The sequence below is a fragment of the Numenius arquata genome, chromosome 2 (genome assembly GCF_964106895.1).
Source record: "Numenius arquata chromosome 2, bNumArq3.hap1.1, whole genome shotgun sequence".
Classification (NCBI taxonomy): domain Eukaryota; kingdom Metazoa; phylum Chordata; class Aves; order Charadriiformes; family Scolopacidae; genus Numenius; species Numenius arquata.
In genome coordinates this window covers 4,059,492-4,077,560 of record NC_133577.1, presented here as the reverse complement: position 1 = coordinate 4,077,560, position 18,069 = coordinate 4,059,492, and the positions used below count along the sequence as shown (strand labels likewise).

At 43.3% G+C, this 18,069-nt stretch overlaps 1 protein-coding gene across 1 annotated transcript in view; it reads left to right on the top strand.

Annotated features, from left to right (window-relative positions):
- Positions 1-18,069, top strand: part of SGK1 (serum/glucocorticoid regulated kinase 1) — an 87,611-nt gene that overhangs the window by 47,344 nt on the left and 22,198 nt on the right. The window contains exon 3 of the mRNA XM_074144428.1: positions 6,794-6,869. Within this exon, the coding sequence (XP_074000529.1) occupies positions 6,794-6,869 (76 nt within the window). The remainder of the gene's footprint in view (positions 1-6,793; positions 6,870-18,069) is intronic.

Here is an 18,069-nt window from a genome sequence, read left to right as displayed (position 1 = left end):
TAAAAGTATGCTGTGACTGGCAGATCAAGCAAAATCAATCATTAAGGAAAAAAAAAAAGGTGAAAAACGTGTTGAACAAATAACTCATATAAGAAAGGGTGGATTTTCCATCACTGGAAATCCTGAACTCAAAACGAGATATGACGTGATGCCAGAGGTGATGGGGGTGAGGTATCAATAAACCTGGTAAGATTCTGTACCCGCATTATGCGGAATATCAGACAAGATCATTGTACCAGCTACTTCTGACTCTACGGTCATTGCAACTACAACTCCAAATTCACACACGCCCCTGAGTTTCCTCACTATTCTGCATGGTTTGGCCTCCGGACTCCTATTTAGCCCCATGGAGCAAAACACAGATATGAGTCTGGGTCCTAACTCAAGCTCTTTCAATATCTGAGGGAAGAAGTCTTAGATCTAATATTCTGGTTTCAGTGAACTTTTAAATTAAGAGTTTACCAGAGTAAAATGTGGTGCTTTTTGTTTTATTTTTTTATTATTTTCTGTTCAACACTCTCTTATTTTCACCACTTAACAAAAGCTGCTGGCTGCTTGATAATGAGCAATCCAAAAGGCCTTTATTACACAAACATTTATATGCAGTATGTGGACTGGTGCAGTCCTTTTCTACAGAAAGCATAGGTGAAGCATGATTAGGGGCCTGGAGCATCTCCCTTACGAGGAGAGGCTGAGGGACTTGGGTCTTTTTAGTCTGGAGAAGAGAAGACTGAGGGGGGATCTGATCAATGCCTATAAATACTTAAAGGGTGGGTGTCAGGAGGATGGGGCCAGTCTTCTTTCAGTGGTGCCCAGGGACAGGACAAGAAGAAATAGGCACAAACTTGAAGAAGTTCCATCTAAACATGAGGAGGAACTTCTTTCCTTTGAGGGTGGCAGAGCCCTGGAAGAGGCTGCCCAGAGAGGTGGTGGAGTTTCCTCTGGAGACATTCCAAACCCGCCTGGACACGTTCCTGTGCAACCTGCTCTGTGTGACCCTGCTCTGGCAGGGGGTTGGACTAGATGATCTCCAGAGGTCACTTCCAAGTTCATATCATTCTGTGATTCTGGGATTCTGGGTAATCTCATGCAAGTGCAAAGAAGTAAAGCATTGATTTTCACTGCTGCACCCGCTTGCTCCATGACTCTGTTTATACAAGAGGAAGGACTCTCTCAGTAATCGAGTGGGTGATGCAGCTACAGCTGGCAATGGTGAAGGGAGCTCTGGAAGAGGCTTATGTTTTTGCAGCTTAGATGGGAGCTACTCACAAACAGCTTGGACCTGAACTGATCAGCTGCAAGTTTTACAAAACCTTATGCAGTTAGTAATTATCCTATCAGATCCAAAGGCAGTCTTTTGTGCTCTGTTTTTAGTGAGTTTTTAGGGCAGCAATACTATCTGGTTCTCGCTTCCCTGATAAGCTCAGTAGAACAAAACCTTGTCACAAATAATAAGGTCTCCCACAATTTGACAATCGCCAAGGCAAAGCCACAATATTTAGCGAAAATTAAAGCTGCAGCCTGAATAAAAGATTCCTTTTATGAATGAAGGACATTTTTTTCCAATTACAAGCACCTATGCCAAATGCTTTTTTGTTATATAGCAAAGATGTGATAGGAAATTATTTGAATAAATCTCTCATACAGTTGAAGAACATTATTCTTGTCATTCTTGGTGCTTCTCCTTGGAAAAGAATCCTTCTGATCCCACTATATTGTGGCAGTTCTGGAGAAAAAAAAAAAAAAAGGCATTTTATAGAGCTAGGCAACTCTCTTCTGCTGAGAGAAAAATAAATCCACATCCTGCCTATGGTCCTCTACTCCAGACTTCTTCTTCACATCTTGCTTTATACAGGTGCATGCAGTCTTATCTCCGTGTCTTGAAAAACTATACCTCCCACAAAAGGAAAATCAGCCCACCTGCCAAGAGTGCAGCAGGAGAGAAGCTGAAGGGTGAAGGGAATAAACCTCTGAATATTCTGTCACAGCCAGCCTGGGAGAACCTGCCAGTAAGAAGCTACAATAGCCATGTCCTGGTCTAGGCAGCTTCAGATTTCAAACTCACCTGAGGTTCCTGCTTTGAACACCAGCACAGGGCAGTCCAACCTGCTCTTATTTCAGAAGCTGCAGACGACTGTGGTCACCAGAAGTGGTGACAGCCCTTCCTGGGTACTAGGCACGGTGGTAGTCTTTTGGTATCTGCTTAAGACCTTGGCTTGGATAACACCGAGGAGACTTCAGCAGTGCTGAAGCAGTTGCATCAAGAGAAATGTGGATGGCTCCCATTCATTTCAATGGATAACTAGATTTAAAGCCTGATTATAGACATTTGAGGGTCAACTTTATTAATCTTTTCACTTTAGGTGAGCATTTCACAAACACAATACACAGAGCCAATGTATGCTCAGCCCTGTCACGTCCTGATATTGTCTTTATTGGAAAAGACTGTCTACAGGAATGGAGCCATAAATTTGGATATGTTAAGTGTCATAAAGAACTCAGTGACTTATTTGGATAATTGAGAACCTCAAGTGAAAACAAGATATTCATTGTCATCCCAGTAGCAAAAATATGCTGGATCCCAAGGCTGGGTCTTGCTGAATAGGGTAGATCCTCTGTAGGACTCCACAAAACAGCAGCGAAGGCAGATAACTTTAATAAATGAGTATCATTTGGCATCTGTGAGCAACATCTTTTCTTTTTAATACAAAGCGGCTTTGGTATTTAGTCTAGATAATGTATTCTGCTTCTACTGTTGGTATTGATGTCCTTTCAAGTGAACATAATATGCAGCCATTAATGAGCTCTTTCTGTTAAGATGTTCAGCAATGAAATAATTAACAATGTTGATGTGTAAATTAGGCTTCAGAGTTTAAATTGCCTTTGCAATGAATGAGGCAGATCACATTTCTCTGGCTTTTGGTTCAGCAAGGCAGGTGAGAACTGGCTAGATGCTATACATTAAATGCCCATGCATTAGTCTGAGGTCATTGCTAGACCAGAAGTGTTACCTGCCTTACTAACATTGTTATTCAAAGAATAACAGGTCCTCTTTAAGCTGTCTCCTTTTTGGTGGGGCGGTCCCCCCCCGATGTCACCTTACTGTGCACAGTGGAGGAATGCAGGCCCCACGTTACAGCAATTCCCCCAGCTCCCCTGGGGCTCCCACAATGGGACGGAGGCACTTGTACGAATGTCTGGATGCCCTCAACCATCCCCATGCTGGAAGATGAGAAAAGATGATCATCTTCCTCATGAGGAAGATGAGCTTTTTCAGAGTATATCATCAAATACTTGAATCTCAACAACCTTTCCCATTCCCTGGCCTACACCAGGGAACAGGTGTAGACAGTCTGCAAGAACAGGCAGCCAGTCTGCCTACCTTGTCTCTTTTCCAGACTTTCTTTTACAGGCAGCCTCCAGGCTGAGGACACACCAAGAGATGCTGCAGCTGAAGAGAATGGTGTGCCTATGTCAAAAGGAATAGAGAAGGAAGTGAGGTAGCTGCTACTTTATTAAGCGTTCATAAATACTGCTTCCTTTTTACTGTTTCTAAACCAAGAAAAAGCAGGATCATGTATTTAACATCATCTTTGCACAAAATATATAACACACTGAATTCTAGCGAAAATCAGTATTTCAAGTCAAGTGTTGCTTGCACTGACATACGAACTTTTGACTTGTACTTGCCTTTATCTTCTCCCAATGGCACTGAGATCAGAGTAATCCCAAGATACTGTTTAGTGCCTTTAAACTCTGCTTTGGAGATAGATCTTCCCACATGGTTTACTTCTGGCAAATCGGAGGCTGTAGTTTTCCACAGCTGGCTCCTAGGGCAAGGCTTAGAGGGAGCAATCCTGCTCACCAGGGCCTTTCGGGGTCACATTATCAGAGAAGGGAGAAGTTGTGCTTCGTAGGATGAGAGAATGTGCTGTTTTTTACATCAAGTCACTATTGTATGGATATTGTTTTAAAGTGTTTGACCTGTTGAGGTCTTATCTTCTGCAGCTGAAGTGTACTCAGCTAGCACAAAGACTTGGTCCGCTAGCGTTAAACTATTTGTCTCCTTTCCCCTCACTGATCTTTAGGCTTGGGCAATGTCAGCTGGGAAACAGACTTAATCCAGCATTTTACAAGCACCATGATAAGCACGTTCACTGCCACAAACAAAAAGCAAAGCTTGTTCAGTGCAAATATTATAAAGAGGAAAAAACTTAAAAAAGAAAAAGCACCCACAAAACACTTTTTATTTTGTGGATACGGTGGCCTTGTACTTTTTCTCATATGTTAAGTTGTGAGAATCAGCAACACCTATACTTCATGTGAAATTCCCATATTCAGAGAATGGATTATTCAGTTGAAAGGGTAATATGTGAAAAAAAATCCAGGAAAACATACAAAAGAAACATCCTTCATACAATAACAAGTGGGCTCTCCTTAGGGATGCCTGACTTTTTGAGAACCTCAATTGAAACCACAACATAGACATGAAAATGGAAGGCGTGATTAAAGTGCTGTTGTAAACACAGATAATCGTGAAGCAATTAAAGGAGAAAAAAAGGTGGAGGATGAAAATAACTGCAATGGATGTATACGTTAGCAATATGATATGCAATTAAAGTGGACACACTTAGTGCTATAGGAGCTTCACAAGCTATTTCAAACTAGATTTCCTACCTTTTTGTGTGAGCCCGTCACCTGTTCAGCATAAATTTGCTTCCTTGGGACTTGTTGCCCGTGGTCCAGTGTGGCAATCACTGTAGCTCTGGGGCCACTAAAAGGGTCCCAGACCTTCATCTTTGCCAAACTTTGGCTGCGATGCCTTTTGTTTCATGGCAGGATGACTGAGAGTTTCCCTTTTTACTGGATTCTGTTAAGGAATAGAGTTCAGGGTTTGCAGCTTTAAGCTTTCAGCCTTCTGCTCATGGGCACTGTGGACATTACACTTCTGTCCTTGACACGGTGGCTCTGCCATTTATTGTTTTGCACATATGTAAAGATGTGCTTTTCTGTAGGGACGGATCCATGCCTAGTGTGTGTTTTTTCTTAAATGCTTTTCCCTGTGTTTTCTGAGCTTGTATTCTTCAGGACATAATCACAGTTCTGCCTGCAATGCATCAAACTAAGCACTTTCTCTCCTTCTCTCCCTTCACCCCGCACTTACTTTTTATTCCTGTGCTGCTTCTTTCCTACAGTCCCTCTGGCTCTTTAATCCCAGAGCTTTACAGTAGCTAAAACAGTGGCTGTCTGGAATGTCTATGTCTTTCTTATTATTCATCATGTACTTAATCTCCTGAGTTAAGATAGTCAGACATATGCCATCAGAAAAGTGAGCCACCTTTGCAATGTTTTGCAATTTTGGGCATCTTCCAGCCATTTTCTCGCCTCTCTGGAGCGTGTGTAACGGTGGGTGAAGCTGCCATTTGAGTGGGGAATCTTTTGAATGACAGCATTTCTTAAACTGGAAACACAGAAAAGATCAGAGTTGAAAACGCTGCTTGAGTGGCTCACCAGAGCCCCAGACTCATACTGACGAACTCTGTAATCCTTCAGGACTGCAGGCTTTGAGAACGATGCATTTGTACAAAGAAGCACTTAAGTTTTGACGTTAGCGAGAAAATTTCTCCTGTCGTTGGACATAAGAACTTTTTACTAACAGAAGCCTGTGCAGTGATTCTAGTGGGAATTCTTTACCTTTTTCTTCTGCAGTGCCTTATTTGTCGTTTGACTGCTGCTTCCCACCCTGACGCTGGATGCAGCGTTGCAGTGGGATGGAAAGCCCGGGAAGCACTTTGGGACAGACAGGGTTAGCAAATGTGTGATCCTGCTGACTGGCTTCATTCTCACACTCAGTTTATCACCCAGAAGCAGCACCACTGAGGCCAGCAGCTGGTACCCTTATGAAGGTGATGCCAGAGGACAGTCACACTCCTAGTTCTCCCAAATTGTTGTGCAGCTCTGATCCAAGCCTCTTGTGTGAATAAGAGAGGTCCAGAGGGAAAGCAGGTAGATGGACCATAATAGCAGGGATGAGGATGAAGCGTTAATGACGGAGGGGAACAGGGGTCTGCAGCCCCACCATTGGTGTTACCCAAGGATATGTGAAGGGATTATCACCTGCGCCTCCCCTACCCCAAACCCCATCCTCATGAAGGCTGTCCCTGCCCTGGATGAAAGAGTGGGCAAAGTGGCTCTCTGCAAAGAGCTCCATGTCAGAAGACAGCCCTGTTGGGACCCAGCCTGCCCCTGCCTTTCCCTTTCTCCCTCTCAGCAGGACCAAGGCAGGAGAACAGGGCTAACCATCTGGTCCACAGGTGTAAAATAAACATAAACAAAAATAAAAAAACAAAACACTTTGGAAAATGTAATTGAAAGTACAGTAAAAGCACAGAGGTCTTTTCTTTTCTGGAAGATGGCACCTCGTAAGTTTGCCCCTGATCGTAGGAACAGCTGGAGAGGGGCCTTGCACTGCCACCTCACACATTTTTACATGGAAAGGGTTATTAAGCATTGGAACAGGCTGCCCAGGGAAGTGGCAGAGTCACCATCCCTGGAGGTATTTAAAAGCCGGGCAGACGTGGTGCTGAGGGACATGGGTTAGTGGTGTTTTTTGTCAGTGTTGGGTTGATGGTTGGACTCGATGATCTGAAAGGTCCCTTCCGACCCAGGCAATTCTGTGGTCCTGTGTTTTTCTTCGGGTGGAAAAATAGCTGTGGTCTGAAGGGTTATAAAGCAATAACCCAGCACAACAGGATGTTCTCGTGACCTGATGTGTTCCCTCTCTCTTTTGCAGGCGAAGGAGCCCCACGGCAAGGGAGACCCGCCGCCCAAGCCGGAGCCCAGGCCCCTCTGGGGCGGCGAGGAGGCAGGTACGGGCGGGAGGGCCCAGGCGGCGGGGGCCGGGGCAGGCCAAGACCTCTGTGGGAGCCCTTTAACGGGGGCTAAAAGTGCTTTGTCCCCAATCCACGCTGAATGGAAAGATGTTTTTCATGTCAAAACCAGACACAGGCTCGCACCCACTGGGTGTTTGCTGCACGGCAACAACAACAACAACAAAACAACAACAACCCACTTGTGGGGAGGAAGGCCGCAGCCCACAATGGCGCTGCACAAGGGCTCCTGAGGAATCACGCTACGGCCTAATGGGGTGAAACTAAAGTATTGTAGCACGTCTGTTTAATAAGCCACCAGCCACGTGTCAGCGCTAGTCTACTACATGAGCAGGGCTCTCGTTAGCCACCCAGCAAGAGTCCTGCAAATAAATTTGAGGGCAAAAGCGGCCGTTCGGTGGGGCCTGGTCTGTCTGCAGGAGGACCGAAGACACGAGTTCTATGCACATGAGAGGGAAGCCTTGTTAGTTTTAGCCTAGACAGAATAAACTGCATATGTCAAGCTCACACACATTCCTCTTACTCTGTCTCCATTCTGTCCGAGTTTTTGCTTTTTCGGGGGATGTGGGGTTTCTTTTCGTGCTTTGTTTGCTTTACTTCTCTTTGCCTTGCCATAAGCTTCGATCTTATTTACAAATGAAAAGTGTACCAGATTAACTTAGGCTGTTGGTGTTGAGGTTGGATGACATGTCAGAACTGCACTTAAGCCAAGAAAATAAATGCCCCCAAAATGCTGTGGCTCCACAGTGCAAATGTCCCAGTAAACATAAACCGCTCCTAGCATCTGACAAGTCGCTGTCAGATCCCGAGGCAGATTTCACTTGAACGGTTTGGGGATTTTCTTCCTGCTCTCTTTGCCATTTTTGCAACTGTCCCCCTGGGAAACATCCCAGAAGCCTCTGTCCCCATTAGGAGGAAATCTTTCACTTCCTCGCTTTGATTTTCAATCCTTAACGCTCCCAGTTAATTCCCCTGACCTATAACCAGTCTTGGCTTCTACATGTAGAGATTAAATGCTGATCTGGATGATAAACTTTGATGAAACGAGTTTAGAAATACGTTTAATTAACTAAACAGTTCTTTGTGAGAACACATTTTGGTGTGTGAATGTTGCAGGTTACGTTGATTCCTAAGCATTGTTAGCTATAGCCACAGTATACTTTTTTTCTAAAATATGGGAACCCACTTAGGACAGCTCCACTGATTTAACTAATTTGAGCAGTGCTTTTTTCTTCCTGAAGCACAGTTGGCCAGTGATTTGCCTCACCCCTCTGCCAGCTGCACGGGCAGTATGAGGGCTCTCAATGTCCCTCCCGCTCCCTCCTGCCTTCTCTCCTCCACCAGAAGTTTTTGTCCTCTCAGCTAGGTCAAGAGCTGCCTACACGTTAAACCAGATCTGGGAAATGACCCAGTTAAAAATACAGTATTTAGAGGCCACTTGTTGGCAGTGGTGATGGGATGGGGGTGCTGGTCTTTTTCTTACCTGGGTTGACTAGGTATCCAGGCTAACTTTAGTCAATGCAGAAAAAGTGCTCACGGTTTACCACTTCGGGACCTAGTCCCAGGGTGGCTGAACTTTAAGGGCTCTTCTGCCATGACACAACTGACCTAAACTGTTCCTTCAGTGTGAGGTTGCACTGCCTGGCTGGGCAGGGACACTTAGGATAACATCTTAACTCACCTTTGATTTTCACATGTTTTCCAGTGGCTTCTGGTTCTAAGAAGTATTTAGCAACTACTTCACCATATCAGTTAATTGAACATGATTAAAACCCAATTGCTTCACCATAGCAAACTTGGTAGCCAATTCTTAGGTGTCTGTAAAAATGCTATTAGAGGGGTAAAGCAGTGTTTCTTTCCGAGTTTCTACAACAGCAATCAAAGGTTAATCTTGTTCAGCACCTGCATAATCCCCTCAGTCAGGACTAAAGTAGTATGTTTGTATTCTAGTTACATACTGGCTCTTGATTATGCCAGGGGACTTAAACTGCTTTGACGCAAAAGCTTGAACTCTTGGGTTCCCAGCCCAAAGCAGAGTGAGTCTTATGATTTGGCCATTTTGTGCTATTTACATGACAAATTTGGGTGACCTTGGGGATGACTGCAAGAGGCAAAATAATTCATTTGTCAGAGGATGAGGAGCAAGAAAAGACAGGATACAATCACAAGAAAGCAATTTTTAAATACTTTCTTCAGATTATCTTTAAAAGCTTTATCAAAGATCCATCCATCTGTCTTAATGAAGGAGCAGTTGTCCTAAGCCTACTGTGACATTTGGAAGAAGGTCCACACTTCATCCCTACAACTCCTTGCATTTCCACACATTCATTGAGCTCAAAGATACAATGTTAACAAGAAGAAGCTCTTACTTTTCTACACCATTCATCTCAAATTGTTCTTAATAATTTGGATGTGAAGTGTCTATTAAATAAAGCTCAAAACTGTGTGATACTTTATGCCTCTAGTTTGCAGTGCCAGGCTTATAGCAGTCTTGCCAATTCTTGCAACTTGATGATGAGTTTCATGGTATTTCAAGTTTCCTTTACATATACCTACCTTCTTGACCCAGGAGACTGAGAAGGGTGTTTAGACCCTTAATATGTGTGGCTGAAGAGAAAATGTGAGACCATCCTATGATTGTATGATGTCGCCACTGTCCCAGCCCTTCTCCCTAGCCCTGCTCTCCATTTGTCGGCACTCTCTGCTCCAGTTGTCCTTCAGGTATCCAGCAATAAATTCCATCAGTGCCTCTCTGGAAAGAAAGCACCAGACAGATTCATCTGGCTGTGGAAAATAAGAGTTTGTTTTTCAGACTGACTATCAGGATTTTTTCACTTTCCCAGATAGCTGACCATCACACTTGGCTTAATTTTGTCCTTTCAACACAACATTTTTTTAAAAAATTGGTCTCCAAACCAGCCTTGGTATTTTTCTTGCCAATGTGGGTCTCATTGAGTACACTAAGGTTTTACTTCCCAAAACCTAACAATTTGGCAATTTGATTTCCTAATACACAAGTTTTAAAGATCACAGTTTCAAGCTCACGGCATTTCTCAGTTTAATGAAACATCAGCTTTTGTTCTACTTTTCCCTCATCTTTTCCAATAAAGCCCTTTTTCCTGACACAAAAGCTAGCTCAATTAAAAATGTGATGAAACTGCTCTAAGGGCACAGCTTGAAATTCAGTTTTGCAACTCAGAGAAGATAATTATTTCACTTTCTATTTTTTTTCCCTTTATGTATTCATTTATACACTACAACATGGTAGCAGATCAAAGGTCTAATAGAGCTTAATTGCAGTTAATATAAATGTCTCTCTGTGTGTCATACTGAACTTGCACTGAAAAAGAAATGTAACAGTCCGAGTTGAAGGCATGTGGAGTCATTCCAGATTTACCTGCAGGACAGCCTCAGTGGTCAGCACCCACCAGCGTCCGGCAGTGAGCAGGGCTCCATGGTGGCTCGGATATCAAAATTTGGAAGGTCATTCTACATTTTCGGTGAAAAATCATGTTCCCAGTACTTGTAGCTCTGAAGAATTTTTTCTCAGATACAAACCAAAACCATAATCTCACCTGACTTCAGACCTCTGCAAAGGGGTGGTGGTGTCACAGGTTGTCACTGGTCTTGGGGCAATGAATGGAAAGGAACAAGCAGTGTTTTTCTGACTTAAAAAAGATCTTCTGTCTGAGGAGTGGAAGAATCAGTCCCTATCTGTGTCCTTTTCTTTCCCCAGACTGTGAAGGAAGGCTAGATGAGCTGGGTGAACTTTTTAAAAACCTCCAGTGCTGGGGATTCCTCAGTACCCCTCTACTCTCTTCTTTTCAGCTCCAACCTTTATGTTATTGTCCTTAGAGCCCCATTTTCTTGGAGGCCCCATGTAGATACCACATAGAACTAAGTATTTGCATTTTTAATGTGCTCTTTTCTCTTTTTAAAAAAAATTTGCTTCTTGTTCTGTTGAGTTATAAGTCTGGCACCTGAAATATCACAGAATATGGTAAAGGAGGCAAGCAATAAATTAGCCAAGGCAGGACCCTGGAGGGCCTTCTTCCAGAGTGTGGCGGTAGATGAGATTTCTAGAGGAACTGGTAACATTGATGGGATGAAGGTGAGGGTGGGCAAGAGGATAGAAAAGAGGCCACCAGAGAAAACAAGGAGGCACCACATCTGTTGCTCTGACTTTTTCTTTCACCCTAACATTTCCTTCACCACCACATATTTTCCAGCCAGTATCTAAACTGCAGCTCTATTCTGTTCAAGGTCCTGTTTCCCCAGCAAGGATCCACACTTGGTTGGCAAGAAAGGGCTAATGGAAAGCCCTTTTACCTGAAGCCTTGCCAGTGAGAAGAACTCCAGGCCTTACAACAGAGTGTTTGGGCACAAACTTGAACATAAGAAGTTCCATCTAAACACAAGGAGAAACTTCTTTCCTGTGAGGGTGGCAGAGCCCTGGAACAGGCTGCCCAGAGAGGTGGTGGAGTCTCCGTCTCTGGAGACATTCCAAACCTGCCTGGACACATTCCTGTGCATCCTGCTCTGGATGGACCTCCTTTGGCAGGAGGGTTGGACTAGATGATCTCCAGAGGCCCCTTCCAACCCCATATCATTCTGTGATTCTGTGTTATATTTCTGAAGAACGTTACGAGGGGCATCATCCACAACCCTTTTGCGCAGTTATGCAGCTTAAGCAACGTATAAATCACACAGAAGCATGGCTTGTTGCAGGATTAATAGAAAAAAAGCTCTAGGAAAATGTGGCACAGAAGAGAAGCTGAGTATCAGGAGTCTCCTGGATGTTCATTTGGACTGCTTGGCTCCTGCCCAAGGAGAACTACCGCTATGTATTTTATAGGCATTGAAATAAACTTAAAGAAGTGGTTATTAAAAAAAAAAAAAAAAGGTTATATTAAATGATGCCCCTACAGAAAAATTAAAACACCCAGTTGCTATAATTTTTCTGTATTTTTTTTGCTGTTGTTTCTAAAGGTGACCTTGAAATTGGGAGCGTGCCCATGTTGCTTCCTTACAAAGAAAAAAGACAATATTTTGTCTTTCGTAATGCAAGCGCAAGGTCTCTCTGCACTGTATTTTTCTGCAATATATTTTGCAAGAGAAATCTGCGTGACCGCGTTCCTCAAAGGGTGAGGTTTGTGCAGGAAGGGGGAACCCTGACCAAGGCAGGGTACCGCAGAGCAGCAGCTCCAGATTCATCAGCCCTTACCATCACACAGCAGATCTCATAACAGAACAGTCTGAAGGAGGAGACTTGTAATTTTTTTCACACCAATCTAAATACTCTGAGGTAAACGTGCTTTAGAAGAGAGAAGGGCTAACCAAGGTCTGCTATTCATTATCGTCTAATTACCTTTCAAGGCCTCAGGCAGAGAGCTGGCTGCCCCCAGACTAATCGCCTTAGGAAAGCGGGGAAAGCTTCCTCAAAGAAACCTACTGCTTCTCCAGCTCCTACCCAGGAGATGGAAGGCTTCTGTCTTTGGAAAAAAAACACGTTGTAAACTTTTTCACATAAAATATATCAATTACTGAAGTCTATGACTGTATTAAAGGCTCAAAAACCTTCCCACTCCTCAGGAACCAGGGGAATAAGGAGTGTGATATCAGTCACAGGGATTCGTTTTAAATGATGTCAACAATCGTGTCGCTCCTCGACGTCCTCCACGGTCTCAAGGAGATACATCAGCTTTGTCACTTTACACCTCAGAAGGCAATTTGTGAATATCAGTTCCGCTGTTAGGGAAATGAATGCAAAACCTTTCATTATAATCAGACTTTAATATGTTGCAGCAAAATTGCTCAGTTTACCTGAGATACGCTATCGTTCTCGCTTAGCCTATCACATCATTCCCACAGCATTGTCTGGAGATAATTACTGAGGAAGGCAAGCTCTTGTCTACCTAAAACACAGCAGCATAAACTCATTTACTGCAAATTAAAACAGATGGAAAATTGCTGTTGCTTTTAATATAGTTGCGCAAAAAATTAAATTTTCAAGTATTTTAAAAGTAATTATAGCAAATGCAAGGTTGTGGCTTACAATCCACCTCCAAAACAAAGTACTTCAAGCATCCCAGTAAAAAATAGGTGAATTTATTCATAAGAAGGAATTGGAAGCTGTAAAAGAAACACCTCTCTACAAAAGACGTTGGATGACTGTGGACAGCCCCTTAGGAAAAAAGAAAAAAGACAAAACCCCCACCCAAACCCAAAGATTTCATTAGAATAACTCAAAGAAAAGTCATAAATATTGAAACAACAAATAAATAAAGAACTTTTATTCTACATACGCATCATCACATGGATTTGAATCAAACCACTAAAACTAAGGAGGCTACTTGCCTACCTAAACTGAGCTTACATGTTCTAATACCATGCCCTGGTGTCTATAGAATCATAGAATGGTTTGGGTTGGAAGGGACCTTCAAGATCATCCAGTTCCAACCCCCTGCCATGGGCAGGGACACCTCCCACCAGACCAGGTTGCTCAAAGCCCCATCCAGCCTGGCCTTGAACCCCTCCAGGGATGGGGCAGCCACAGCTTCTCTGGGCAACCTGTTCCAGTGTCTCACCACCCTCACAGGAAAGAATTTCTTCCTATACATAGCTTTTAAGATGAAATATAACATCATCTTCAGAACTACTTCAGAATCAGACTGTAGCTCGGGATCAGCCTGACTGGGGGATAGAAAAACTTCTCCATCCACACAAACTTTTTCCTCTTAGGTCTGTTGTGACGTGGTAGATGTATCCGAATTGCAACACAGTCTTAACCACAGAAACTGCAGGTTCTGCTCTGCCGTGCATGTGTTTGCTGGGCTCTCAGCGCCGTGCTCTGCCTGCACATCTTCCAGCACCTGCAAGAATGTAGAGCTTTGAAAGGCCGTGAAAACTGAAGTGACATTGTCTGCATTAAATATATTGAGTGTAAAGCATTTTACATATTCACTATTCACAAGTATTTCACTTATGCCAGAGTTACCACAACTGTTCAGGTTGATTTATATTATCCTTCCCTCAAAAAAAAAGAAATAAAAAAATCCACCTCTTCCAGTTTGGGAGAGGCTGGCTAACTGAGGGACGGTATGGCCAACTCTACGCTAAGTGTTTTGAGAGGACAAGTACCTGATTTTGCAGTGTTACAGTGCTGTTTAGAGGGACCTGTGGATCACCCTTCCCACTCCGAGGCCATACTAAGGCCAGCACTGGAGAATGTCAGTGTGGTTTTTGCCTGGTTGAGGCTTGGAAGCCTCCAGGGATGGAGTTTCCTCCAACTCTCAAGGAAGCCTGTTCTCAGGTTGCACTATTTTCCTGGTGGACATTTTGTTCCCTACTGTCCAAGCTGAACACACATCTTGCTTCCATTGCTGCCTCTTTCACCTTCTGTTACCACTGAGAAGTTTGGCTCTGGTGTTGTTGTCGCTCCCCATCATGAAGCCACACGCTGCTGTTGGCCTCCTCTTCATTAGATTACACAAGCCCAGCTCTTCAGCCTCTCCTCAGTGGTCCCCTGTGCTAGATCCCTGACCATCCTGGTAGCCCTCCACTCCTCTCTCTCTCCAGTATCTTGCCATCCTTCTTGAAGTGGGTGGCCAAAACTGTGCACAGTTTTCCATGTTCTATTTGACTGCACCCTATGATATAAAAACATGAGAAAGTGAACTCTCACATAAATAATTTTGAAGATGACTTTGAACTCATGATGTTCTTCTGAAGGTGACTGTAGCTGATGATGTTCAGAGTGCTGGCTTCAACTTGAAGCAGCCAGGAAGAAAGAAAAGTCTTCAGGGAGAAGAGAAAGTGAAAGGCAGGAGCAGACTAAGGAAAAAAAGATCACTCCCCAAGGAGCAACGGAAAGGATGGAAAAGGAGAAAGAGGAAAAACAAGGCTGAAAAAGAAGAGCAAGGGAGCAGCACAGAAAATTATGTCCTGCCAGTGTTGTGATCCAGGACAAACGTAGACTAATGTGATCTGCTTAGCAAATGGGGATGTGCTGTGTTTGAAATTATTTACATTAACAAGTTTCGTTCTCCAGAGTGGGTAAAACCAATGGCAAAAATAATCTTCCAAATAACTGGCCTCACTCTACATCTGACTGAGTATGTTGCTCGGGGCCTTTACCATGACAGCCCTTGGAATACATCTTTCATTTATTTTGGTCCCTCTGTATCTCCGTGGGAGCATCACATTTCTGGGGCAGGGGTCCAAAATACCCTCTGTCAGGGATTTTGTCACAGCTGTCTGTGCTGCCCACTGGCACCAGCATATCCCAGCTGGCCTCTGCCGCCCAGCTGACTGAGGAATGACTGAATAAGTAGAACCAAATCTGGGATTTGAATTGGTCCTCCTGGAAATGCTATTTATTTGAAGTCTTCCACAACAATGAATAAATTGTCCATACAAGGATTTCCTCTAAAAATGACTTCATTGCAGTGAGGGCCGTACGCTACCCTGCCCACAGCTCTGCAGAGATCTGACTAACAACAACTTGCTTAAGAGCTGATGCATAAGCAGAACTTCAGTTTACACACGAAAAACTGTCATATTTTTGGACTCAGCTTCTAGGGGGAAAAAAAAATTAAATATAATCACGTGACAAAACCAAAGGAGCGAACAGCCCTGACATCACGAGGGTTGGCAGTGTCCTCCAGACCAGACAACGTCTATGGGAAGATGAGGGCTAAACTTCTCTCCTGCCAAATCTGTGCATGGGGTAAAGACGTGCTTTGCCAGGCAGGGTCAGAAAGGGCTTCCATCGTGTTCTCGCCTTGCTGCCTTACATACTGCCCTGGAGTTTTTGAAGTGCAGGTGGGACTGTATCCCAGAGTTGTTGGAGGCAAAAGATAACTGATTCCCGTCAGAAAAAGACAGCCTTGAAAACAGCTTTCTCTGTTTACAGAAGTCGGAGCATTGTTTGTGACTCTTGCAGCCCGGAATGGCTCTACCACACTCTGCAGTTGCAGCGGGATGTTGTGTTGTGCAGGACCCGCCGTGTTGCTATGTGCTCATGCTGACAGCTGCTGTGTTTCACCCCAAATTAGCGCCTGCCTTTCGCTCCGGAGTGAAGTAATACCTACGCGCAGGGCCAGCTTCCAGTTCGCTATGGAAATGCCCCCAAAACAAGTGAAAATACTACCAAAACAGGCACTTTGTACCCATTTCCTGCTCAGTCACACAGTACTTCCTCTTTCTATACGGAGTTCCCCACGCACTCCCACACCAGTTCCCTTTTTCTTTCTTTCTTTTTTTTTTTTTTTTGTTTTCCCTTTCCTAGCAGTCTAAACATTTCGTGTTATGAAAAGAATTCAGCATCTCAGCAGTTCCCCATTTCTTGTAAGCCGGCCCTGCAGAAGTGTCAGGATGCTGAGCCACACTCGTGACTGAGGGCAGACATCCTGGAAGACTGGTTTTCTTCCCAGGGAGCCAATTCGAAGTAAAATGTGATCTGGAAATCTATCTATAGATCTTCCAGGTGACGAAAGAGAACCTTTTACGAGCCGAGAGCTGTAAGATATTGATCAAATAGTTTTTAATCAGTTTAGCATTCTTAAATTGGTTTAAGAGCATTTGAATTGCCACTTTGGTCCAACCAAAAGGTCCACTTGGCCCAGGACCACATCTCCAGTAATGGCCAGTGTTAGACACCATTCAGAGGTGTTTCTCTACCTGTGACCTCTGCAGTCATTAAACATCAGATGGTGACCTGAAAAATGTTTTTTTTTTTTTTTTCTAAGTCATAGGTCAAGCAAAGGAAACACAAAAAATATAAGTAATAATATCCTCAAAACATTCTTGAAAAAGGCAAGAGAGTGAACACTCAAAGCTTAGCTTCGTTATGGTTGGTTGTGAATTAAAACCTTATAGCTGTATCATACAAGGTGGTCCATAGACAGTTTTCCAAAAATCTAAGCAATCCCTGAATTAACAGGACTTGAGACACACTGTTAAAAGGGAAGGCACAAAATACTCAGAAACTCTCAGAGAAGTTTATTTCTTATCCTGGCAGCCACAAATAGGCATACACAACAAAGTGGGCCTTGATGTCTCAGGCTCATAGTATTCTCCAATATTTAAAAACACCACATCTGAGAATAAAAATGTATATATGAAGGAAAAAAACACTCATTATATTACTGAATTAATGTTGATTTTCACAGTTTCTAACATCATAACAGCCCTCCCCCCCCAAGAACAAATCACATTTTCCTATTAAGCTGTCTCTTAAGAAATGTGTTCGCTAGTTCATTAGTCATTACTGTACATACAAGTAAGTTCCAGTGAGCATAAACGCATGAATAGAAGTCCTTTTATATTATTCTATGACTCAGTTCAGAGAGCCAAAGTGACTTGGAAGTTTACTAGTTGTGGTTCCAGCACCTAAAGACAAATAGACTTGAAATAAGCAGGGTGAACGCTCCGGGGCTTGAGTGATTCCAGATCTTTCATCAGTGTCACCTGAGTCTAGATGAAAGAGTTGGACGTTCTGTGTATGCTGTTCAAATTAGAAAAGTTTAAAAAGCTGGAATAAATATATATTAAATGAAACAGATGATCACAGCGATAAATATATATATGTATACATAATAGTAACGAGGAGAAAAACATAGTCTGTAAAAAATGCTTCAGAGGGCCATCTCCAGACAAAGCTGAGCATACTTTACTACCACGTGCTATCCATTTTGAATCAGATATATTGAAATCAAAAAGGATTATGCAGGTACAGAGAGTTACTACTACATTGAATCTGGCATATGCAGCTCACCACGTTTAATTTTATACTTCCGTGTCTCAAACACTGACACAAACAGGTTTTCTTCCTTTCTGAGAAATTCCCTTCCTTTCTCTGCTCCTTATGCCTGCCTATATGTCATTTTTGTAAAAAATTGTGGAATGGGTCAAAACTTGAGCAGTATCTGCAGACCTCATGGAAACTGTGAGAAGACAGCATTTGGTTTTGATTCAGAGTCCAACAGCTGTGATTTCAACCGCTATTTTGAGTCAGTCAATTGTTGCTTGATCAATGCCTATAAATACTTAAAGGGTGGGTGTCAAGAAGAGGGGGCCAGTCTTTTTTCAGTGGTGCCCAGGGACAGGACAAGAGGAAATGGGCATAAACCTGAATATAAGAAGTTCCACCTGAACATGAGGAGGAACTTCTTTCCTT